General features: G+C 34.0%; 2 protein-coding genes across 4 annotated transcripts; one reads left to right on the forward strand and one right to left on the reverse strand.

Moving 5' to 3' along the window:
* Nucleotides 1-832: 832 nt before the first annotated feature.
* Nucleotides 833-3,962, reverse strand: CIA2 (chloroplast import apparatus 2). 3 transcript variants are annotated; one of them, XM_086449252.1, is made up of 3 exons: nucleotides 2,147-3,961; nucleotides 1,522-1,681; nucleotides 833-1,181 (listed from the first exon to the last, which is right to left on the reverse strand). In XM_086449252.1, the coding sequence occupies exons 1-3, from the start codon at nucleotides 3,146-3,148 to the stop codon at nucleotides 1,123-1,125; spliced, it is 1,221 nt and encodes a 406-aa protein (XP_086305378.1). In that variant the 5' UTR covers nucleotides 3,149-3,961; the 3' UTR covers nucleotides 833-1,122. The 3 variants fall into 3 exon arrangements, with proteins under 3 accessions (XP_086305378.1, XP_086305379.1, XP_086305380.1); XM_086449253.1 differs by having other exon boundaries at nucleotides 1,526-1,681; nucleotides 2,147-3,960; XM_086449254.1 differs by lacking the exon at nucleotides 833-1,181 and having other exon boundaries at nucleotides 1,528-1,676; nucleotides 2,147-3,962.
* An 11,698-nt stretch (nucleotides 3,963-15,660) lies between these two features.
* Nucleotides 15,661-20,653, forward strand: LOC147397524 (protein SHOU4-like). Its single transcript, XM_086449255.1, has 5 exons — nucleotides 15,661-15,896; nucleotides 17,670-18,745; nucleotides 19,521-19,676; nucleotides 19,883-20,094; nucleotides 20,188-20,653. The coding sequence occupies exons 2-5, from the start codon at nucleotides 17,831-17,833 to the stop codon at nucleotides 20,378-20,380; spliced, it is 1,476 nt and encodes a 491-aa protein (XP_086305381.1). The 5' UTR covers nucleotides 15,661-15,896; nucleotides 17,670-17,830; the 3' UTR covers nucleotides 20,381-20,653.
* The last annotated feature ends 442 nt before the right edge of the window (nucleotides 20,654-21,095 follow it).

Raw genomic sequence — 21,095 nt, forward strand, 5'->3', positions numbered from 1 at the left:
TCTAGAAATTACCTAGGGATTGTGAGAGGAGGGATTGCATGTGCCCAAGGAATAACTGGGCTCTAAAAGGCCTGGACACCTAAGTTAAAAAACCAAAGCCTTATCCGAGAAATAGAGAGAAAAGAAAAAAAAAAAAAGAATAATGGAGAGAAAAACATATCGATTTTTCCTCTCTTTTCTTCTCTCCAAATCAGAAAGAAATGGAGAGAAAAGAAATGCTCATAATTAATAAGAGCACTAAAAATTACAACTCTACCATTCTTTTCTCTCCAAACGTAAGTTCTTTTCTACTAAAAACCAAATAAGATGTAAAGAAATTGGATTTCTCCTCTCTTTATTTTATTTTCATGTGTTTCTTTTCTCTTCATTTCTCTCAACCCAATTCCCCTATTCTACAATGTCCAAAAGAAAGTCTATGTTATTGAAAGTGATTTCATATATTTTTTTCAATCTCCTCAAGTGTACTCTTGTTCTAGTAGAATTTTTAATATGAACATTCCTTCTAATTGAATCTGCAATTGAGCTTTATCACACCAGCCTAGGCCATTTCAATCTTCTCTTATTTTATTTTTTATTAGAATTATTCCATTCTATTTTTTAACTTTTTGGATCAGTAAGTTGGGTTGGAGGGACCCTTATTTTATTATTCAATACTCACGAATGTAATTAATTACAAGAAACACTTCAAGGACATTCTCTCATCTGTTTTAATGCGTTCGTTCTTAATTTCCTCCATTTGAAGATCCCCTCTGTTATGCTCGATACATTAACATGATGCTTCTTAATTGCCTAACTTCTTGATTCTACATGAAAACGTATAGTCAAATAATAATGCATTAAAGTTCATTTTGATTTAAACAGAAGGTGTGGTACACCAATTTTTCCTGCCTCACACATATGCATCTTATAAAGTCTAATAAAGAAAGAAAGAAAATTGAGGACAAAACTTTGTTCGATTGTTCCTTCTTCCATGAATATTCAGATTCAGATTCTTCTTCTCACTAGTCTCCTCTTTTGCAACACATCCCAAAAAACAAAAAACAAAAAACAAAAAAAGCATTTTATAACTAATAAAAGCTTTAAAAGGGGACAAAAAGAGGGGAATTCTCTAAAACCCATAAATTATTTTCTTTTCATCTCTGACTGCTTAGTGTTGAAGATGGTCTTCTCACAAATCGACCCTGCAATATTAAAAGGAATATAAAATAAAAAAGGAAATTTTTTGTTACAATTACAATGTTTAGAATCCGATACAAACCATATAATCTAGAATCCAGAGAGAGTTAAATTCATGCAAAGAGATTGTGTGAGATAGATAAATAAATCCAACCCCACAAATCATTGCTACAAGGTTCAGACCATTTCAACAAGATCTCGAAGATCATCTAAAGGTCTGAACTTTGACTTTCGGTTGACTAACAAATTGATTAATCCTAGAGATTGAAAATCTGACGATCTCAACAATCAAAATTTAATCCATTTTATTTAATGATGGAAAATAATTATAATAAAAAGCCTTACTTGCCTTCATTCTGGGCCGTCTATCAGCGTTGACTTTTCTGACTTGGTATCTGATCTTCTTAGAAAAGAGGCGAGTCCTCCGTTTTTCCCTGTAGCGAAGCACGCTAGCTTCTCTCATCCCTCCATTCTCCGAAAATAAATCAATTTGCGCGAGCCTGGCCTGCCCAAAAAAACATGCGAATAAATAAATTAATAAAACAATGACTGATCCAGTACTCCATCGCACAAATAACTTTTAAAAAAATACTACGAGATCAAGTTGATCATTTTCACATACATTCCAGTGAAATTGAAAAAGGGTTCATTGATTCTAGACACTTTTGTTAGACATATTATAGGCAAACTTTTTTGATCCGTTGGATGATATCAAGTCAAACAAATTGAGGTCTTGCTTTCGCTGGCCCACTTGAGAACAAAAGATCAGAACAAACAGGCTTTTTAAACCGTCAGATTCGATTCGATAAGACCAGTAAGTAGGACTCTAAGTTAGCTAAGTGTCAGCAGCTACATCTTAACAAAACCCACACACAAAAAAAATTAGATGCGCATTGAGTTTTTTATTTAGGTTTCTTCCAATACAAATATTTGAATTATTTTATTTTCCGGCGGGAGATGAGAAACATACAATTGCGTCAGATTCCGATGATTCAACACCCTGCATGTCGTCAGAAAATGGCAGCCCACGATCGGCCCAAGCGTTCAAAACTTCTTCATGGTTCAATTTCAGACCCAAACCCGAATTCAAACTCAATCTTGCCTTCTCTTTAGAGCATTCGGCAGTAATCAATTCTTCTTCTCTTTCAACCTTCTTCTTCTTCTTCGACTTCGATTTCTTCTTCTCAGAAGATATTTTGTTCAATTTGGGCGAAATATCAAGAATGTGGACGGTCGGGGACCTCCACCAATCACCTTCATCCACATGTCGGAATGCTTTCATTCCGACCTTAATCCCAAACCCGAAATCCAATTTCTTATCAAAACCCAACCCCATTGGGTTCCAACAATAAGGATTGATTTGGCCACCGAAATGAGACTCGTTCGAGTCATCATGTGAATCATTGTTCACCCGTAGATTCCCCATGATACTGTCGATACCCTCTTCTATCTCCTCATCGAGGATTGATTCCGCATCAAAATCTTCTTCAAATGTGTCACATAAGCTCGGAGAATTTAGCTGAAAATCGCAATTAGTGGTGGGGTTTTGACATGGTTTTTCACTAGAATTCAGAGTTTTGGGGTCGATTCTTGAAATGGGTTTTGGAGGGATTTCTTGGAGTAGGAATTCTGCATTGTTGAATGCGGGAGAGGGTGGAAGCAATTCGGAGAATTCTTCAGAGAAAGAGTCGTAAAACTTAGTGTGCTTGCAAGGTTTTCGAAGGTTTTTGGTAGAGAAGATATTGGGATAGACCGTAGAAAGGAGTGCAGCAGCTTCGTTGTATGTTTGGTTAGGACGCTTTCGTGGTGTTCGTGGTTTACGAGTTGAGATTGCTAAGGGAGAATTGATTGATTCAGAGATTGTGGAGGATGGAGAAGAGGAATGAGATGTTCGGTTCGATGTAGATTGGGATTTAACAATCTCGAGATCGAATCCATAAGCCCTTCCACCTCCACTTAAACACGAAGACATCGTAGATTGAGAATTTGAGATTGAATTCAAGATAATTCAAGGTCTAGAACTCCAATTCTAAAAATAGAGAGATGAATAATATAATTCAAGGTTTACTAAAACCCTAAAAACTCAAACCCTAGTTCAAACCCAATAACCTGCAAAAACCCATTTCAAACTCTAGTATTGGAAGAATTCAAGAACAAAAGTCCTAGAAAGTACCAAAACCCTAAACCCTAGAAAACAGGGGAAACAAAAATTAAGCTAAAACCCTCCAAAACCTTGACTTAAAATGAGATGGGTATTGAAGAAATCTTCCAATTAAACCTTCAAAAATACAAACAACCCATCTCGAACTCCACTAGATTGGTTTTCCACGCCGTACGAATCTACACGATTTTGGGGGGAAAAAAAAGCCTTTTTTTATTAAGACTTGAGAATATTTCCTTTTGTGAAAGAGCTCAATTAAAAACCCAACTCAAAGGTAATCTATATATCCCTGTAGGCGAATACCAAAACCTAAAAAACCTGACCTCGAATTCCATAGAAATAGATGCACAAAACCCAATAGAACAGTCTACGCAGAGATGGAGTTTCTACAGAGAGGATGAAATATTCTCAAAATGGAAAATTTCCTAAGTAGGTTCAACGAGAGAGAGAGAGAGAGAGAGAGGGATTTGGCTCAGTGAGTCACGAGAGGGAACAGATACAATAAAAAGGATCCGTTAAGAGTTTCTCTGCAGATTTGGAGATATTGGAGAGCAAAATTGAGGTATTTGAGACAATAACAGAGGATGCGACAAAGCTCGTTTTCATCACTTTCTTCGTATGGACCACTCTTTTTTCTCGCTTGCTACTGTCTTTTAACAGAGCAATTATTTTAAACCGTTAATTTACCAAAATGGCCCTATTCTCCTCAGTTAACTTATCTTATTGACCAAAATATCCTTTTCACTGACAAAAGTTGCTATATATATAAAAAAAATAAAAAAAACCTACCAAGTGTGTTTAATTTGTCAATCAAATAGTTAGGGTGATTGAATATTTGTTAGACAAATGATAAACTGATGTGCTAAAACTAGCACAGTCTGTATGTGATTGAAGTGGCAAGTACATAAAATCGTAAATCCATTTCAATGTCTATCCCAAAGAAAGAGATCTATGATTCTGTGCACTTGTCATGTCAATTGCGTATAGATCACGTATATTGTCTGCGTTAATTTATGATGATTCTATTTGTTATTGTATTTGTTCAGAAAAAGATGCAGGCCGATTTAATGAATAATTATTTTATTTTATATTTTATAAAGATAGTATCATCGGGGATGATTCAATCATTAACCAAGCTCGAAAAGGATGGATCAATCCCAAATATAATTAGAGTTTGTACAGATGACCAAGTATTTGTTAGAACATCTAGGATTAGGTAGTTTTAACCCAAATTTGAAATGAATTAAGATTTTTTTTTCCAGGTTTAAAGTATATTCTAACAAGCCAAATTCGCTAGAGTATACTAATAAATTTTCTTTCTGATCCAATTTTTCTAAAGCAAACATGAAAATTGATTGCAATACATAATCTTGATCACCCTACTATGCAACATGTCCTTGTAATATGCTCACAAAGGACCATTAATCATTTATTAATTGTATAAGAATTGTGATAATCTGACTACTCCATTTGGCATACTCAATTGACTACCTGACGTGATAAGTTCGAGAACCATAGATCTACACTCTTCGAGAAACATGATTCTCTCGAGATACACTTTTTTATGGGGGAAGTGCAGTCATTTATCCCAAGGAGCTCAAATCCACAGTTCCCAAACTTGTCACGTCAGGATAGTTGATTGCGTTTGCCATGTGGGGTAGTCAGATTATCATGATTCATTGTATAATTATAGTTCTTATTTTTTTAATAAGCTAGTCAAGGGCAATTTGGTCATTTCATAATTAGGCAATTAGCAATATTGTAAATTAAATAAACAACGTGAGGCATTTTAGTAATTTTACTCTTCTAATCCCAATAGATGGTATAAAGGATGGATGTCTGATTGGATTATTCTAAGCTTTGCAAATTGCAACCCATACCAACCTGCAGATCGAGTAGATTCCGTGGATGATTTACTTATCTAATGACGTGGTAAACACTCATTGGTTGACACTGATTTTTAGAGCTTACGTGGCTTGTCTTCATTTGTTACCAATTTTTTCCTTTTTTGTTTTTGCGATTTCTCTATCTGCAATGATTTGAAACTTATTTATCTTTTCTATGCTTTTGGTGGTTTTTGCCGCCTATTGTGTGGCAGATTAGAGTCATACGTTGGGCAATTTAGGTTCAATGAAAGTTAGATGAGAACGTAAAGATTTTCCAAATGTGCTTTTGTGGTCTTTTTAGGGTTTAAGGTTTTATGACTAGATATTTCCCCAAAAAATCTAAATATACAATTTTTGTACCCATTTGTTGTTGAAAAAAAAAAACACAAAAAACTAAGATATTACTTTATTTATTAGTTTTCAGAAAAAAAAAAAAAATTTGTTTACATTACACATTAAATAAATATTAAAAAAAAAAAAAAAAACAAATTTCCCCTATTTCCTATAAGATTTTATCTATAATATTTATATTCGGACTATTACTATTGAGTCGTGTTGGAGTGGCCTCAAGATTGTACCTTATATCGCACATCTTGAAGTGAAAGTGGATAGGAACAATAGATGCTTTTCACTCATATCTCGATGAAAACATCTATAGTTCCCATACACTTTCACGTCAGGATGTGTGATGTAAAATCCAATCTTGAGGTCTATTTGAAATTATTCATTACTATTATCAACCACAACTTAACAAGTAGAACATGAAACTAGACCAAATTAATTTGCTCTGACAAAAGTGAATGAAAGGATAAGATTCATTTGATTGACCCAAAATCTTTATGATAGAATTTTGATAATTGTGATTATCTTTTAATATAGATTTGTTTTATTATTATTATTATCAATATACCTATTTTTTATGGGATCAATTACTCGATGATGACGATAATTGAACCAAGATCTATAATATTACAGCTCATAGACTTGACCAATTAAGTTACAATTTGACAATTATAATTATTTAGGTCAATATAGATCATCAAATAAAGGATAATTTCATTATTTTTGGTGACTTAGATAAGATAAGTGAAAGGGGTTTGAAATTTAAAATTTGAAAGTTGGGAAACATGGAAAAAAGCATGGTTTTTAGATCCTATTTTCAAAGTTCTAACTTAATTCCCAGGCCTTATCTTTTAATGAGTGACATGGAAATCTCATGACCTTTAAAATTGGATAAACATAAAAGAATATAAATTACATGATACATGTGACCCTTATGCCTTGGTGTCTACTCATTTAACCATAGACTTATCTTTCTTTCTCACTCATACATGATAGGGTAAAGATGGGTAAACTCTACTACATATTTTGTCATTTTTTGCACACGTGGCAGTGACCCAACGATTCGAATTATAATGTTATAGGAAGATCTCAACCATTGATTGAGAGTTAAAGATTATGTTTCCATAACAATTTTTTTTTTTCCTTTTAACAACACTAAAAAAAATAAAATATGATGTTTGGGGGTTTAGATAACAAATAATTCTAGTTTTAATAGATGGACTTGATTTTCATTTCTTTCGTTTATTCTCTAAAGAAATTATTCAATTCTCGTTTTCTCATTGTAAGAATCTCGAGGACAAAATTATATTTCCATTGACCTTCCAAATCCATCGTTTAATAGCCATTTTACTTCAAAGCCACCTTTACAAAGAAACGAAAAAGTGACTATACGATCAAAGATGACACAACTTATTGGAGTTTTGAAGGAGTTGATTGTACTCATAATCTTATTTGGTGTGTTACAACGAAAAGAAAAGGTTGGTGTGGCAAAATAAACTCTAAGAAGGATAAAAAAAAGGGATCATGGTTTGGTTGCTTGTATGGGTCATGAATCTAACCCACTAATGAGACTCAAACCTGATCAAGATAGAGACATCCATGCCATTGGCATGCAAAGTGCCAAAAAATGGCCTTGATTGACCCATATAGGGTATCTTGTTATAGATGATAAGGCTATATTCAACCAAGCAATCACAATTAGGACTATTGCAATCAGATGGCCCATCCACTCTAAGTATGGGAGTTCAGAAAAAACATCATAAGGGCCCAATCAACCAATCCAATCTTTGTGTCCCCCAAGGTTCACATACGATTATTCAATGGGCTCAAATATGAGCCCATTTGGTGTTTTCTTCACATAATGAAGTCAAAGGCTACAATCTCATCAAATCCACACTGTTTAATCAATCAACTCCAATCAAATTTCTTAAAACCAGGCCAGGCCCATGGTTGGAGCTGCCATGCCAGCAGTCACCATTGCTACTCAGAAACCAACCATTTTCGTGATTCTCACCAAACCATCCGATTGGTAGACTTCTTTCGTCACGAAATAAACAGGATGAATTTTTTTTTTCTTTTTTCGAAAGGTTATGTGGGGTTAGGCAAGACCCCAACCGGATATAGGTACATTTTATCTACTCAATCCTCCGATAGGATTCTTCGGAATTCAAGGCCCATTTCATCTATGGATGTCTCCTTGATCTTACATGATTATCAAGATAATTCTGATGATAACGGTCATTCAATTGTGATAAATTTATAAATATATTTATGACTTATATGAGTCTAATTTTTTATTTATTTTTTAATGGGCTTATAGGGAAAAAGACATGATGGAGTATCTGCTCCCACCTATTTCTTATATAGGAAACTGAATGTGACCCAATTTGGAGCAGTTCTCATTGACATTAAATAGGATTTGGCTTCAGATATAGAAATTCGATACGGACTTATCATCGAATTGGTTCCAAATCCATACTGATTATTGCCGGATAAACCCAATCCAATCTAAACCAAACCAAACCTGATCCATTCACAGATGTAATCGTTAGGTTGTCAATGTCCTTTAGTTGAAGTGTTGAAGACCTATCAACTCAGCTTACCTTTTAGAGTCTCTTCATGGGGGCAGTGAAATTGTAACTTTGAGTAACAATTTGAGGTCCACTTTGCATTAATCAAGATTTCGTGAAGTTCAGTCATTGACTGATGAGGAAATTTAGGGATTTAGACTTATATCAATTTTTTTTTTTATATTATATAGACTTAGCTGTAACCACCTCATTGATAATTGAAGGGACCCATAAAATGAAGTGTAGAACTGTTTTAATTAACTCACTCACTCGATATCACGTAAATTCTTGTTTTATGTGTAAATGACGTCAAAATTTTTACTCTTGACACTTGAATCAATCGAATTCGAGATGGGATTTATCCCATTAACTTGGTCAAGTTCAACTCATGAATTGTGAAAAAATAAAATAGTAAAGATAATACAATCGCACAAAACACAAGAATTTCCGTGATTCGACAATGTGCCTATGTCCACGAAACAGAACAAGAACAATCATTATTTTCTCATACATTTTACAACACTAGAGATCTCTATTTATAAAATCGAAAATTGCTAAAACATGTAAATCTCCTCCAAGTAAGAAACTCTCTAAAAATAAAAAATCCTTAAGAAAATATTACACAATAATCCTTTTCATACCTCTTAAAAATTTTAAGTTGAGGGCTCCGCCTCTACAGTTCTACGTAGCGCTATAAAAAAATATATTTACACAAGGCATAGTTGTGACCTATCAAAGTGATTCTGATATGTCGAGAGACTTGGTAAGGAATATGCAATTTCTATAAAACATCTTTTGCTCTGTTGGATTGCCAATTGACTTGATTGTCAAAGTAGATTTTAGGCACAATGCCAAAGTTAAGGGAAGAAGATTGGATCTTACAATATTATACTTGTGTTACAATATTATACTTGTGTTGTGGAGTGAGACATACAAGATACAAAAACATACAACCTAACCAGAATATATGGTCTTTGATGGATCACAATGGCAGCACAAGAATAATGCCTCGACCCCAAATGAGTGTGAATGTGCGATTAAGCATTGTTGATTGATCCACAAATAGGTATGTTATTGACTCAACATCGATTCGTGGTTTTGTAGTTAGTTCAGTCAGCTCTACACCATTTTGCAATGCCCATAGTAAGACAATAACTAGTCACACAATTATTTCTATTATTCGATTTCTTCTTGAAAATAAACTTCAACCGCAACTTCACTGGTAAAAATCAATCATTTTTCAATCAAAAAACCTATTATCTTTCACATTTTTCAAAAATCCTAAGAGATAGAATCTCAAGATTTACCTAAGGCTTGAAGACGAGTCGAAAGTACTTATGGTTAGATTGAACTCAAGAAGTAATATCTCATGAATGATTTTTTGCTCACAACCCAACGACCGTTTGACATGTGCCACAAATGGCATCAGCAATAGAGAGAAAGTTTCTCTATCCTACCCATTGATCTTATGCCCACAAATTTTAATATTTAAAATATATCACATTGTTAATCTAACACCACAATCTTCTAGATTTTATGGAAAAACTCATATTCAAAAAAAGAAAATGGACGACTATCTGACACCCAAACTTAAAATTAAAATTCAATAGTGAAAAATATGGTTTTTTTTTTTAAAGTTCATAGAATTTTGTCCTCTACAAACCCGTGGCATTGGATCATGTTTTTGAATGCCACAACAAGGTGATCCAATTAGGAATTTTTCATTTTTCATCATGGGTAAGAGAGATGAATTTTTTTAAATTCATTTTTTAATACTTCTTTAGAATTTTAGCCCGAATCTATTAAGTGTCTCAATCATGTTGGTCTGAAATTATTCGCAATTATAAAGGTAATTTAAACATACCATCCAAGTTTTCGTGAATATTCGAGCTATCCTTATGTTTTCAAAATGATGATCACACACTCGATCCCCCACTAGTCACTAATAGAAAATAACTGAAATGTCCTCATCTTTAACCTTTTTTCAAATAACTAAAATTCAACCTCTCCTTCTCCTCCCCCCACCCCAATTTTTTATTTAATAAATTAATAAATCATTCCACCCATTAAAATTGTATATAAAAGATTTGATTCATTTGATAATCCTTAGCATTTTTTTTTTACATATGACATATTTGATTGCACAACAAACTCTGAGGAAAATAGTTTGTCGTGAAAAAACTAAATTTAATTGTGTTTGAATGCAAAACAAATCAAATAGTAAGGAAAAGGTTTTTTCATGCACATGAGATTTGTTGTTTAAGACGGCAAATCTTTTCTCATCCCCTTCGCCCTAATAAAATGATTTGTCACATGACACCAAATTTGGATCTCATAAATACCTTCATTTTACGTTTAAACATGATATAAACAATGCTATTTTGGTCATAAAATTGCAACCAACCACCATATAATTCTGGTGGTTAGCTTTTAAAACAACAAAAATATCATTTTTTTTATATTATATAATCTTTAAAAACCCTTTAATCAGTATGTTAAGCTACAAATAAACTTTGTTTTATGCATGTTAGTCAGTCTTCTCATACCAACTTCTAATTTAATTATAAAAACAAGAATAGAAACACGGTGGTTGAGCTCAAATGGATTATCAAAATGACAATCCAATACCATAGCCCTCTAGAGTTCCATGGAAAAACTCATATCCAAAAAAATAATTTTTTTTTTTGGACTTGATCCAAGATTTTGAAAATGGACTGCTATTGAACTCTAACAAAATTCCCAATTTTTAAATTAAAATTTAAAAGTGAAAAATATTCTTTTTTAAGTTGTTTTTATTAAAGTTCATAGAATTCTACTTATATGACATTGGATCATGTTTTTGGATGCCACAAGGTGAGCTCAACGATTCTTGTAAGATTTGAAATCTTACAAGTTAGTAAGGCTAGACTTACATAGAAAAAAAGTTCTAAACAAATAAAAAACCTATATAATCGAATTTAAATGAAAGAGATTTTCAGTGTGATTTTCCATGACGTGCTCAAGCAGTGGAAACGGATTTGCCAATACTTCATTTGCCTAGCAAATGATTTGTCAAGAAAATATTTTTTCTACCATCAAACACACGCTTAAAATACTCTCAATTCCTTTCCCTCACTTCAAAAAAAAAACTAGCATCTTCAACCATTGATTTATTTGCAAAGTCATCTTGATTAATTTTTATTTTCATTCTAATTTATTTAAAAGAAAAAAATCACATCAAAATAATTGAATAATTAATCAAATTCTTCAAACATCTAGTTAGTGACAACCTTATCAATCGAAAATAAAGTTGAAGGAAAAGAATTTAAGAAACAGAGACTCAAAGAGTCGTTCTAAACTGACTTCCTTTGACATTGTGCAGAGAACCATAGCTTTGTTTCCTCAAAATACAAGGAAATAAATCTATGGTCCTCTACACACAACCACATCAGCACAGTATCGAAGGAAGCCAGTTCAACATTTTTCAAAATCAAATTGCTATTTTTTTCAGTCATTAGTATAAATAGAAGACCATAGTCAAGGGAGAACCTAACTAGCCCATCTGACCTTTTATATTAAATTAAAAATAATTTAAGTTTTTGAGCAACTACATTTTCCAAATTTAATAAAGGTTGAAAATTATTTGAATTATAATTCCCAACCATACAATTGTTAGGCAATACTTTTAAGACTAAGGCTGGGATGACATTTGATTTACTGCAATTTTTACATTTCTGACGTGAAGGTGCACACATGACCGTAGATGCTTTTGACTTGTATCTTGAGAAAACACATGTATGATTATGTGAGCACCCCAATGTCAGAAATGTAAGAATTGCAGTAAATCGAATGTCACCCTAGCACTACCCAACTTTTAATGGACCATAACTTCAAATTGGACACATTTAAGATGGCTAAGAAAAACTATCTGATTTGTAGGGGAAAAATCTACTTGTTGACCTCTTTTGACTTTTGACGCTGTTGACTGGTGACTACGCATTTGCCACGTGGATGACAATACTCAAATAATTTGTGTAGGTTTTCCGATAGGCCTTCTTAACAATCATTAAATAGGGTATATTACAGTAACAATCCAATATTTTTCCTAAATTACTTACCAAGTCCTGATTTTCAATTTATTTTTTATAAGGGTCGTATACCCCGTTTTGTTATTTATTTATTTATTTTTACCAAAACGGATATATCAGAAAATGATTGGTCATAATTTTAACAGGTTTAGTTCAAAATTATGAATTAAGGTGCTTTACGAAAAGGGCCAATAATCCAATACAGTATTTGATTTATTTATTATAAGGGTTGTATATCCATTTTCATATCTATTTTTCTTTACCAAAATGTATTTATAACGACGGGTCCAAAGCCATATATTCATGAAAAATAAACTCATCTATTCGCACACAATCTTAATCATACATATGCGAGATCTAACGGTTGGGATAAAAGATTTATCCCAAAAATACATTGATATTTTTTTTCTTCAAAATATAGTATTTAGTTAAATTTACCATTAACCATTATTTTAAGGGTCAGGTTCAAGGGACATATGAGAAAACATATGTAAAAACAATGTAACATTAATAAAATTTTAAAATATGGGTTAAGAATTTCGGATTGAGCTGATTTTTTGTGAAGATGATCTCTATGATGGGAAGATCATCTGAAAAAAAAAATCAGTCCAATTTGACACTTCTAACCCCATTAAAAGTGATTTAGAATGTGGACTGTCGATTTTTTGTCAAATTTTGTCAATAATTTGTAAATCACTTTTGATGGATATAGAAGTTTCTGATTGAGCTGGTTTTTTGTGAGGACGATCTTCTCATTATAGTGACCATCCTTGCAAAAAATCAGTTCAATCCAAAACCTTTAACCCATATTTTGAAAAACCATTGTTTTTTCATATGTTTTTACATATGGCCCTTGATCTGCCCCCTTATTTTAAATATTTTACAAGAAGGCTAAAATGTTGAGCACAACAAGATATCCTTTTTTGTAAATATAAATAAAGAGTCGTGTTAATGTGACCTCAGTAGGACACACGGGGACACCTTGACATGGTGGCACATGCATGTCCATAGATGCATTTTACTTGTATTTCGGAGAAAATGAATTTACGAGCATGCACACACCATCATGTCAAGATGTCCATGCGTGTCTCTCATTGAGGTTACTCTAGTATTAATCATAAATAAATATTTAATTAGATCTAATCAATAATATTAATAAAAAACTCTCACCTTTCTAATTTTGTAGGATTTTAACTCTTACTAAGGGTTCTATAATTCAAATGGACTAAAAAAATTGACAATCCTTCTAATTTTAATGGAAAAAAATTCATATAAAAAAATCAAAAATATTTTTTTTTGGGATTTGATCCAAGATTTTGAAATGGACAACTAGTGAATATTTTCAAAAGTTCCAAATTTAAAATTAAAATTCAATAACATAATTTTATATATATATATTTCTAATTTTTTTAAAGTTTATAGAATGTTGTCTTGTATTATCTTATGGCATCCCATCATGCTTTTAATTGACATAAGGTGAGTTACTTTGTTAGTAAGCTTAGTCCGAGTCTATTTAAAACTGCAATTACAGCGATATATTTTATTAATATTTAACAATATGGCTGGGCCAGTAATTTTGGCCTCCGATGTGACTGTTTTGATATTTTTCCCATTAATTACCCTGTAGAGAAGAAAAAAATAAAAAAAAAGCGGGGACGGGGGTTGAAGTTAAATTCCAAAAATATCCAACTTTTACCCGAATTACTTCGAAATCGGTACTATTGCTTCATTACCAAGATTGCCCTTCATGGAATAACGGAAGTCACGTGGATGCATTTTTCTTGTCGGCAAGGAACAATGTACTGAAACCTTCAAATCTTTTTCTAAAATGTCCAATTCAACCTCTGATTTTAATGTTAAAAATTCAATTTTCTTTCTTAATTAAAAATCATGATTTTAAAACTCGGTTTCACGTCTGTCTTGTTCATGTCAGATACCAAGTTGTCTTGAACGAATTTTTCGATATGCTTGAGATGTCTCATTAAAAAAAATGCATGTAGAATATTAAATCTCATTTGAAAAATTGACTTATACGTCAATTAAACTTGGAATCCGTTTCATTCACTTTTGTGTTAAAATGATATTTTTTTTATTAGCTTATATAAAGATATATTATTTCAAAAACATTTTAAAAAAAGGATATTGTGACTCTAGATTCTATACTCCCTTTATAAATACATGAGATTCTAGATTTTGAAATCTAGTTTCAATAATTTGATTATGAGAATCCAAAGTTAAAATTTAAAATCAGAAAATCTGATAATCCAAACCAAATACACCTTATAAGTACTGATTTTGGTAACATTTGAAATCTTAGTGATCAAATATTATTGGATCATAAACTTTGTTGCTCATGAATGGTAACCTTGATCTATAATTGTTTGATGGTGATCGATTAGAGAGAGTGATGTTGATTGGCAGTAATACAAATGTTTTTGGCTGAACATTTGGAAGATATAGACATGATTAGGAGGGGTTGGTGGGAGGAAGACAAATCATCTTTGAAACATTGGAAAAAAAAAATCGAAATTATTTAGTTATTCTAAAAATTGTTAGTTGGTTACCCTCTTGTCCATAAAAAATTATTAAAGTACGCATAAGGTCAATAATTAGGTTTATCAATTTGTGATCAATTCGATTTGAATTTTTTCCTCGAGACGAATATGAGAAGGTTGTTCAATCCAAAAGATTTTTCCAACTGAAATTTAAACTACATGTTAGCATATCACTCCTTGTTTATTAGGACTTGGGATCTAACATGCGAACTTATGATATCTATAATTGTTGATAAAATATTTTTTTAATATTTAATTTTAAAAAATAAAATAAAATGGGAGATATAATTTTCTTAAAAGAATTGTCAATATTTGCACCAAGGGAAATTTCAAAAAATAATTAATTTTAGATTTTGGACAAAAAATCATGATTGAATAACATTACCATTTTTTTTGGGGGGAAAAAATTCCCTACATGAAGAATTTTTTGAGATAAAATTATCTTCTTTTAAAAGTATAATTATATGTTTGCAAATCACATTTTTTGAAGACTAGCGAGTGTTGAGCGTAGTGGTCAGGATTTCTTTCTGAAAAAGGTACGCTAGGATTTGGGCGAGATATGGTGGTCTAAGATATTAAGTGCCTTGCCCCGACTAGTTAGGTCTCTTAGACATCTCATCATAAATAAATAAAAAATCAAATATTTTTAAAAATTATTATTTAATTACTATTTCTAACATTCACATAATCACATCTCATAATGCTCACTGGTCTATTTCGTAATTCATAAGGTCATTTTGGTAAAACAAATTCGTAATTCATAAGATCATTTTGGTAAAACAAATTGCGAATGATTGTTAGCCGTGTTTGTAATGGCAAACGAACGGACCAACAGTTATAAGCACTAAAGACCAAAGGAAAATTAGTGTCAGAGTGGATATTTTGAAGAAAGTAAAGGGTAATTTAGTGAGAGAAAAATGAGCAAAAACTAGAGAGAGAGTGTGCGTGACTGTGCGAGAGAAGGTGAAAGTTTGTGTATTCTTCACCTTTTCTTATTTTCTCTCTCTTTAGCAGAAAACCAGTGTGGAAGGCTCTTCTCTTCTCTCTCTCTCTGGCGATGGTGATGGACTCGATTGATCGTAGGATCTGTACTGTCTCACTTTTAAATTTCCAGATTTCAACATCACTGTTATCTGCAGGTTTGCAAATCGATCTCTCGTTTTTTCCCCTCTTGTTCTGCATCTCTTGTTTTTAGAGCTTTTAAATTTCGAAAAGGGCTTCGGATCTGTCTCATTTAGTTTGTTATTTATCAAAATGGAAATGTGGGTATGTTTCCTTTCCTGTTATGGAAAATGGGTTTTGTTTGTTTTTTTTTTTATACTCAAAGTTTTATAAATGGTAGGGTTTCTGTGTATCCGTACTAAATTCTATTTTTTCTGATACTGTTGTTTAGGTTGCTTTTTACGGGGGATTTGAATCTGGGTTTTTTCTGCTTCTCGTTTTGGTGTCTGGGTTTTTGTTTTAAGATTCCAAATGTTGGAAATTGTAGGTCTTCTGCAAATTCATGTATTTTTCGAGGTTTCTGATTTATCTCATTTTGATTACTAGTTGCTTAAATGGAGAGTAGTGTCGATTCGTTTCCGTAATTAGGGGTTTTGGTTGATGGCTTTTGGTATTAGATGTGAGAAATTTGTGGACCTTTTCAGTTGTTGTGTTTCGGATCTCTATCCCTCTTTTTTCTTCTTTTGAAATGGGATGATGAGTTGATTTTGTTGGGCTTTGAAGTTTTGAGTTACTGATTTTTGGATCTTAGATGGGTCCCAATGGGAAACTTGTTTTGCTAAAAATAGGGTTTATTCCCTTTCAGCTTTGCTTGTTTTTTGCTTGAAATGGTAGCTTACTTTCAATTCGTTTCTTGTTTTGAGGCTTTTGTTCCCCATTCCTGATTCCATGTGGGCATATAATGATCTTCAGATCCCAGTCAATGAAACTAAGTTTATCTTTCTTAATCTGCTTGTTTTTGCTATAATTAATCCTAGAAGTAGTAAACGGTGGGTTTCTTATCGATATTTAGTGGAAAAAACAGACTTTCAGTGTGGCAGAAATGGGGATCTGGGTATGTTTTTGTTTCTCAATTGGTCTTTAGGTTCCTATTGAACCCAAATTTATGTAAAGTTTAAGTGGGATTCTGGACCCAACTTTGTTATCTAGAATGGTATTTTGAGAGCACATCAAATCACAATTTCCAAACAGAGCAATACCATTCATCATTGGATTGAAGAAAATTGAGTCTGATTTTTTCAGTTGTTTTTTTTTCATCTCTTTGAATAAAGGCATAGACAATTCCAAGCCTTTAACTGCCATGGAATTTTGGTTCTGTTAAAAATTGGGAGGTGGAGACACCGGTTTTGTTCATCCTCTTTTTCAGTTTAATGTATTGAGTCGCGATCCAGTGCGGTGTCTATGTGGCACATTTTCGTTGGAGATCATGGTTTTAAAACTCAGTTTCGCGTCTCGTCTCGTCCATGTCAGATACCAAGTCATCTCGGACAAGTTTTCTGATATGTTCGAGACATCTCGTTCAAAAATCAGAAAAATTAACGTGGGATTTTAAATCTCGTCTGAAAAATTGACTTGTCCATCCATCTCGTCCATGCCTGATACTGAGACGACTCGGGCGCTATGTCTTGGTCTTGGACGAGTTTTAAACCCATGTTGGAGATTAAACACATCAGGCTGCATGCAATGTAGGAAACGGTTTGATCAGGAGGCCAACGTGTTTTAAACTCCTACTAAAACGGGATACCACTCTGGATCCTGATTCTAATGCGTTTAGCCATTCTAGAAGTATTATGCTAATATGCTTGTAACTTGGCTGTTCTGAAGTTGGATTATGGACTAGTTTTTTTTTATATTTCTTTTTCTGAAATGGAGCATCTATTGATGGGGTTTATATTCTTAATTCTTTGTAGGGCTTTGAGATCACTGGAGCACAAATGATGTTCAATGTAGATACCCTACTCCGATCCTGAGTTGCCCATCCTTGGTGCTACATCCGTATAACTTGGAATTGCTACGTACCCGTGACTTTTGGTGTGACTGGTTAATTTGTGGGTAACATAAAATAAGCTTGATGGGTTCCAGATTCCCATCCCATCAGCTCAGCAATGGCCTGTATGTATCAGGTCGGCCTGACCAGCTGAAGGAAAGGCCTCCAACAATGATGTCAACGGCCATGCCCTACACTGGTGGTGATATCAAGAAGTCCGGAGAATTGGGGAAAATGTTTGATATCCCCGTAGATGGATCTAAGTCTAGAAAGTCTGGACCTATAACCAATGCTCCTTTGAGGACAGGATCGTTTGGAGGGGCAGCTTCACACTCAGGACCAATCATGCCTAATGCCGCGGCTCGGGCTAGCTATTCCAGTTCGGGTCCGGTATCTTCTTCGGGAATTATGGGTTCAGCTTCTTCAGGAACGGGAGGATCTAATAGGCAGAAGTCCAATTCTGGACCACTTAATAAACACGGGGATCCGGTTAAGAAGTCATCGGGTCCTCAATCTGGAGGAGTCACCCCAATTGTTCGCCAAAGCTCTGGCCCGCTTCCACCAGTGCTCCCCGCTACAGGTCTCATTACATCTGGACCCATTTCTTCTGGCCCACTTAACTCATCTGGCGCCCCTCGGAAGGTTTCAGGTCCATTGGACGGTTCAGTCAAGCTACACAGTTCTGCTAATGTTCACAACCAGGCCGTGACTAATCTTAGCCAGGAGGATGACTATTCCTTCAAGAAGAGCTTCCCAAAGCCAATATTGTGGTCTGTGATTCTACTGTTTGTGATGGGATTCATTGCTGGTGGTTTTATTCTAGCTGCTGTTCACAACGCCATTCTTCTCATTGTTGTTGTTATTCTTTTTGGTGCCGTCGCTGCACTTTTCACTTGGAATACTTGTTGGGGAAGACGAGCCATCACTGGTTCTATTGCCAATTATCCAGATGCTGAGCTCAGAACTGCAAAAGACGGGCAATATGTCAAAGTTTCTGGGGTATGTAACTTATTGAGGGAATAAACCCTAACTTATTTTCTCAAGGCTTTTCCAGGAAAAAGGTATTCGATATGGCCCATCCACTCTTGACGGGCTGTCCAGAGTGCTCACAGCCTTTTTTCCCTGATGCGTGTAGTTTGAGTATATTATTCTATTTTAGTTACACAAATTTGGCCAGTCCCTTTATTTACATTAGTTTATGGTTATTTATAAATCTGGACATCATACAAAGGTGTAGGGGATGTTTATTGTTTTGGGGAATATTTTACTTTTCCCCCTGTGGGAAGGAAGGAAGCAGTGGGAACATTTGGGGGAGAAGGGTATATGGAGGAAGAAGGAGAGGGAGAAGAGGGTTTTTTGAATTAGACTCGTACATTTGTTGGTTTCTAACATGTTATCTTGTTGTTATCGAAAAAACATGTTGTCTTGGCATTACTATCAATAGATGTGTTGAAGTATGCCTGAAATGGCAATTACTATCAGTCTTGAGTATCTTTGGTAAGCCAGGAAACTTCACTGAGAGAATCTATTTGACATTTTAACTTGAATGGGGCATAGTATCTGTGAAAAATGTGGTAACCTAAATTTTCGTTATTATTCTAGATATATTGTATCATACCACATTTTTACAATTTGATATGTTTGACTAAGTGATTGAATGGTTATTATGTTGGGGAAGTTGCATCTCTTAGCTCTTATGTACTAGCATTTCTGTTCTTGTAATGGCCTTCAATCTGATGGTTATAAAGTAATGATAGGTTGTGACATGTTGTAGGTGGTTACCTGTGGGAATGTGCCCCTCGAGTCATCCTTCCAAAAGGTCTCCAGATGTGTGTACACATCTACAAGTTTATATGAGTATCGGGGTTGGGATTCAAAGGCTGCTAATGCTACTCACCGCCGTTTTACTTGGGGACTCCGATCTTTAGAGGTGTGTCAGCTTTATACTATAAGTTTATAGTTTTTTGATTCTTGAACATGTGTAGAGTAAGCTCTTTCTACATCAGTAGTAAAAAAAAATCTTTAACAGGGTTGATTGAGGGTTTTCTTCCATTTAAAAATTGTGTTTTTATGCTTCAAGTTGTTGCCTAGGTTTCATGACCTGATTGGAAAATACTGTTTGTATTGTTGTGGCAGAGACATGTAGTCGACTTCTATATCTCTGATTTCCAATCTGGTTTGAGGGCATTGGTTAAGACTGGCTGTGGTGCGAGGGTGACTCCTTATGTCGAAGAGTCTGTTGTTGTTGACATCAACCCATCAAACAAGGACTTGTCTCCAGAATTCATCAGGTGGTTGAGAGGGAGGAACCTCTCGAGTGATGAGCGTATAATGCGCCTAAAAGAAGGGTAAAAGTTATAGCTTATCTCTCATTTGATATATTTTGATCCAACTTGATTGATTTATTTTACCAACTAAAACTACTATTTATGCCTTGATAGGTACATCAAAGAAGGCAGCACGGTCAGTGTAATGGGAGTTGTCCAGAGAAATGACAATGTACTTATGATCGTTCCTCCCTCGGAACCATTCTCAACAGGATGCCAATGGACCAAGTGTATTCTTCCAGCAAGCCTTGAAGGTATTGTTTTGAGATGTGAAGATACCTCAAAGATCGATGTCATACCTGTATAAATAGTGGGGGACTCCAATATTGTTTAGGTGGTTGTGTTTTGAGGATTAGTTTGTTGGGTATTGTTGATGATTTCTGGTGGTGGTTGTGATAATGGGTTAGGTTGGAAGTGGGGTTTCTTCAACTTGTTGTATAGTAGATTCCTGTGGCTTTTCTTATCTTCTTTTAGGATTGATAGGTAAAATATAGAAGGGGGAATATGTGTTTGAAGAGTTGATTGGGTTGGATTTATGTTAAATATTATTATTTTTTAGTAAATTTGGTTTGGCTGAGAATTGGTATTCTCCTCTTTCTATCTCTATCTCAGGTGGACCCGCGTACACTCACATTATTTTTATTATTATTATTATTTCATTCCACTTACTGATGTGTGAAAGTGTTACTCGATAAATTTGGGGTCATCTGAATCTTATGCTAATTGTGTTCGTATCTGCTCTCATTGTTAAAAATTTTGTTGTTTTTGGTGCTCACTCATGGCTATCTAAACCGCTAGCTAAGAAGTCAGCTACATAGTTTCCCCATAGGAGAATTCAAAATTACATAGATCCATATCCAGAATCCAGACAGCTTCCACCGTTTCCTTCTCCCTTCATGGACAATCCCATTCTTTGTTAAGAATTTTGATTGCCATTCATGGTTTCAAAACTCATCCAAGACGGATAGCCCGAGTTGTCTCGGTATCAAGCATATAAACGGATAAGTCACTTTTTCAGACGA

The sequence above is a fragment of the Akebia trifoliata genome, chromosome 8, assembly GCF_017979445.1.
Source record: "Akebia trifoliata isolate Shusen 1 chromosome 8, ASM1797944v1, whole genome shotgun sequence".
In the NCBI taxonomy this organism is placed as follows: domain Eukaryota; kingdom Viridiplantae; phylum Streptophyta; class Magnoliopsida; order Ranunculales; family Lardizabalaceae; genus Akebia; species Akebia trifoliata.

Coding starts and splice junctions, on each gene's coding strand:
- CIA2 (XM_086449252.1), bottom strand. CDS start 3,148: ATGTCTTCGTGTTTAAGTGGAGGTGGAAGGGCTTATGGATTCGATCTC. Junction 1,682..2,146: donor CATCGGAATCTGACGCAATT/GTATGTTTCTCA, acceptor TTTTTTGGGCAG/GCCAGGCTCGCGCAAATTGA. Junction 1,182..1,521: donor ACGGCCCAGAATGAAGGCAA/GTAAGGCTTTTT, acceptor TTAATATTGCAG/GGTCGATTTGTGAGAAGACC.
- LOC147397524 (XM_086449255.1), top strand. CDS start 17,831: ATGGGTTCCAGATTCCCATCCCATCAGCTCAGCAATGGCCTGTATGTA. Junction 18,746..19,520: donor AATATGTCAAAGTTTCTGGG/GTATGTAACTTA, acceptor GACATGTTGTAG/GTGGTTACCTGTGGGAATGT. Junction 19,677..19,882: donor GGGGACTCCGATCTTTAGAG/GTGTGTCAGCTT, acceptor TTGTTGTGGCAG/AGACATGTAGTCGACTTCTA.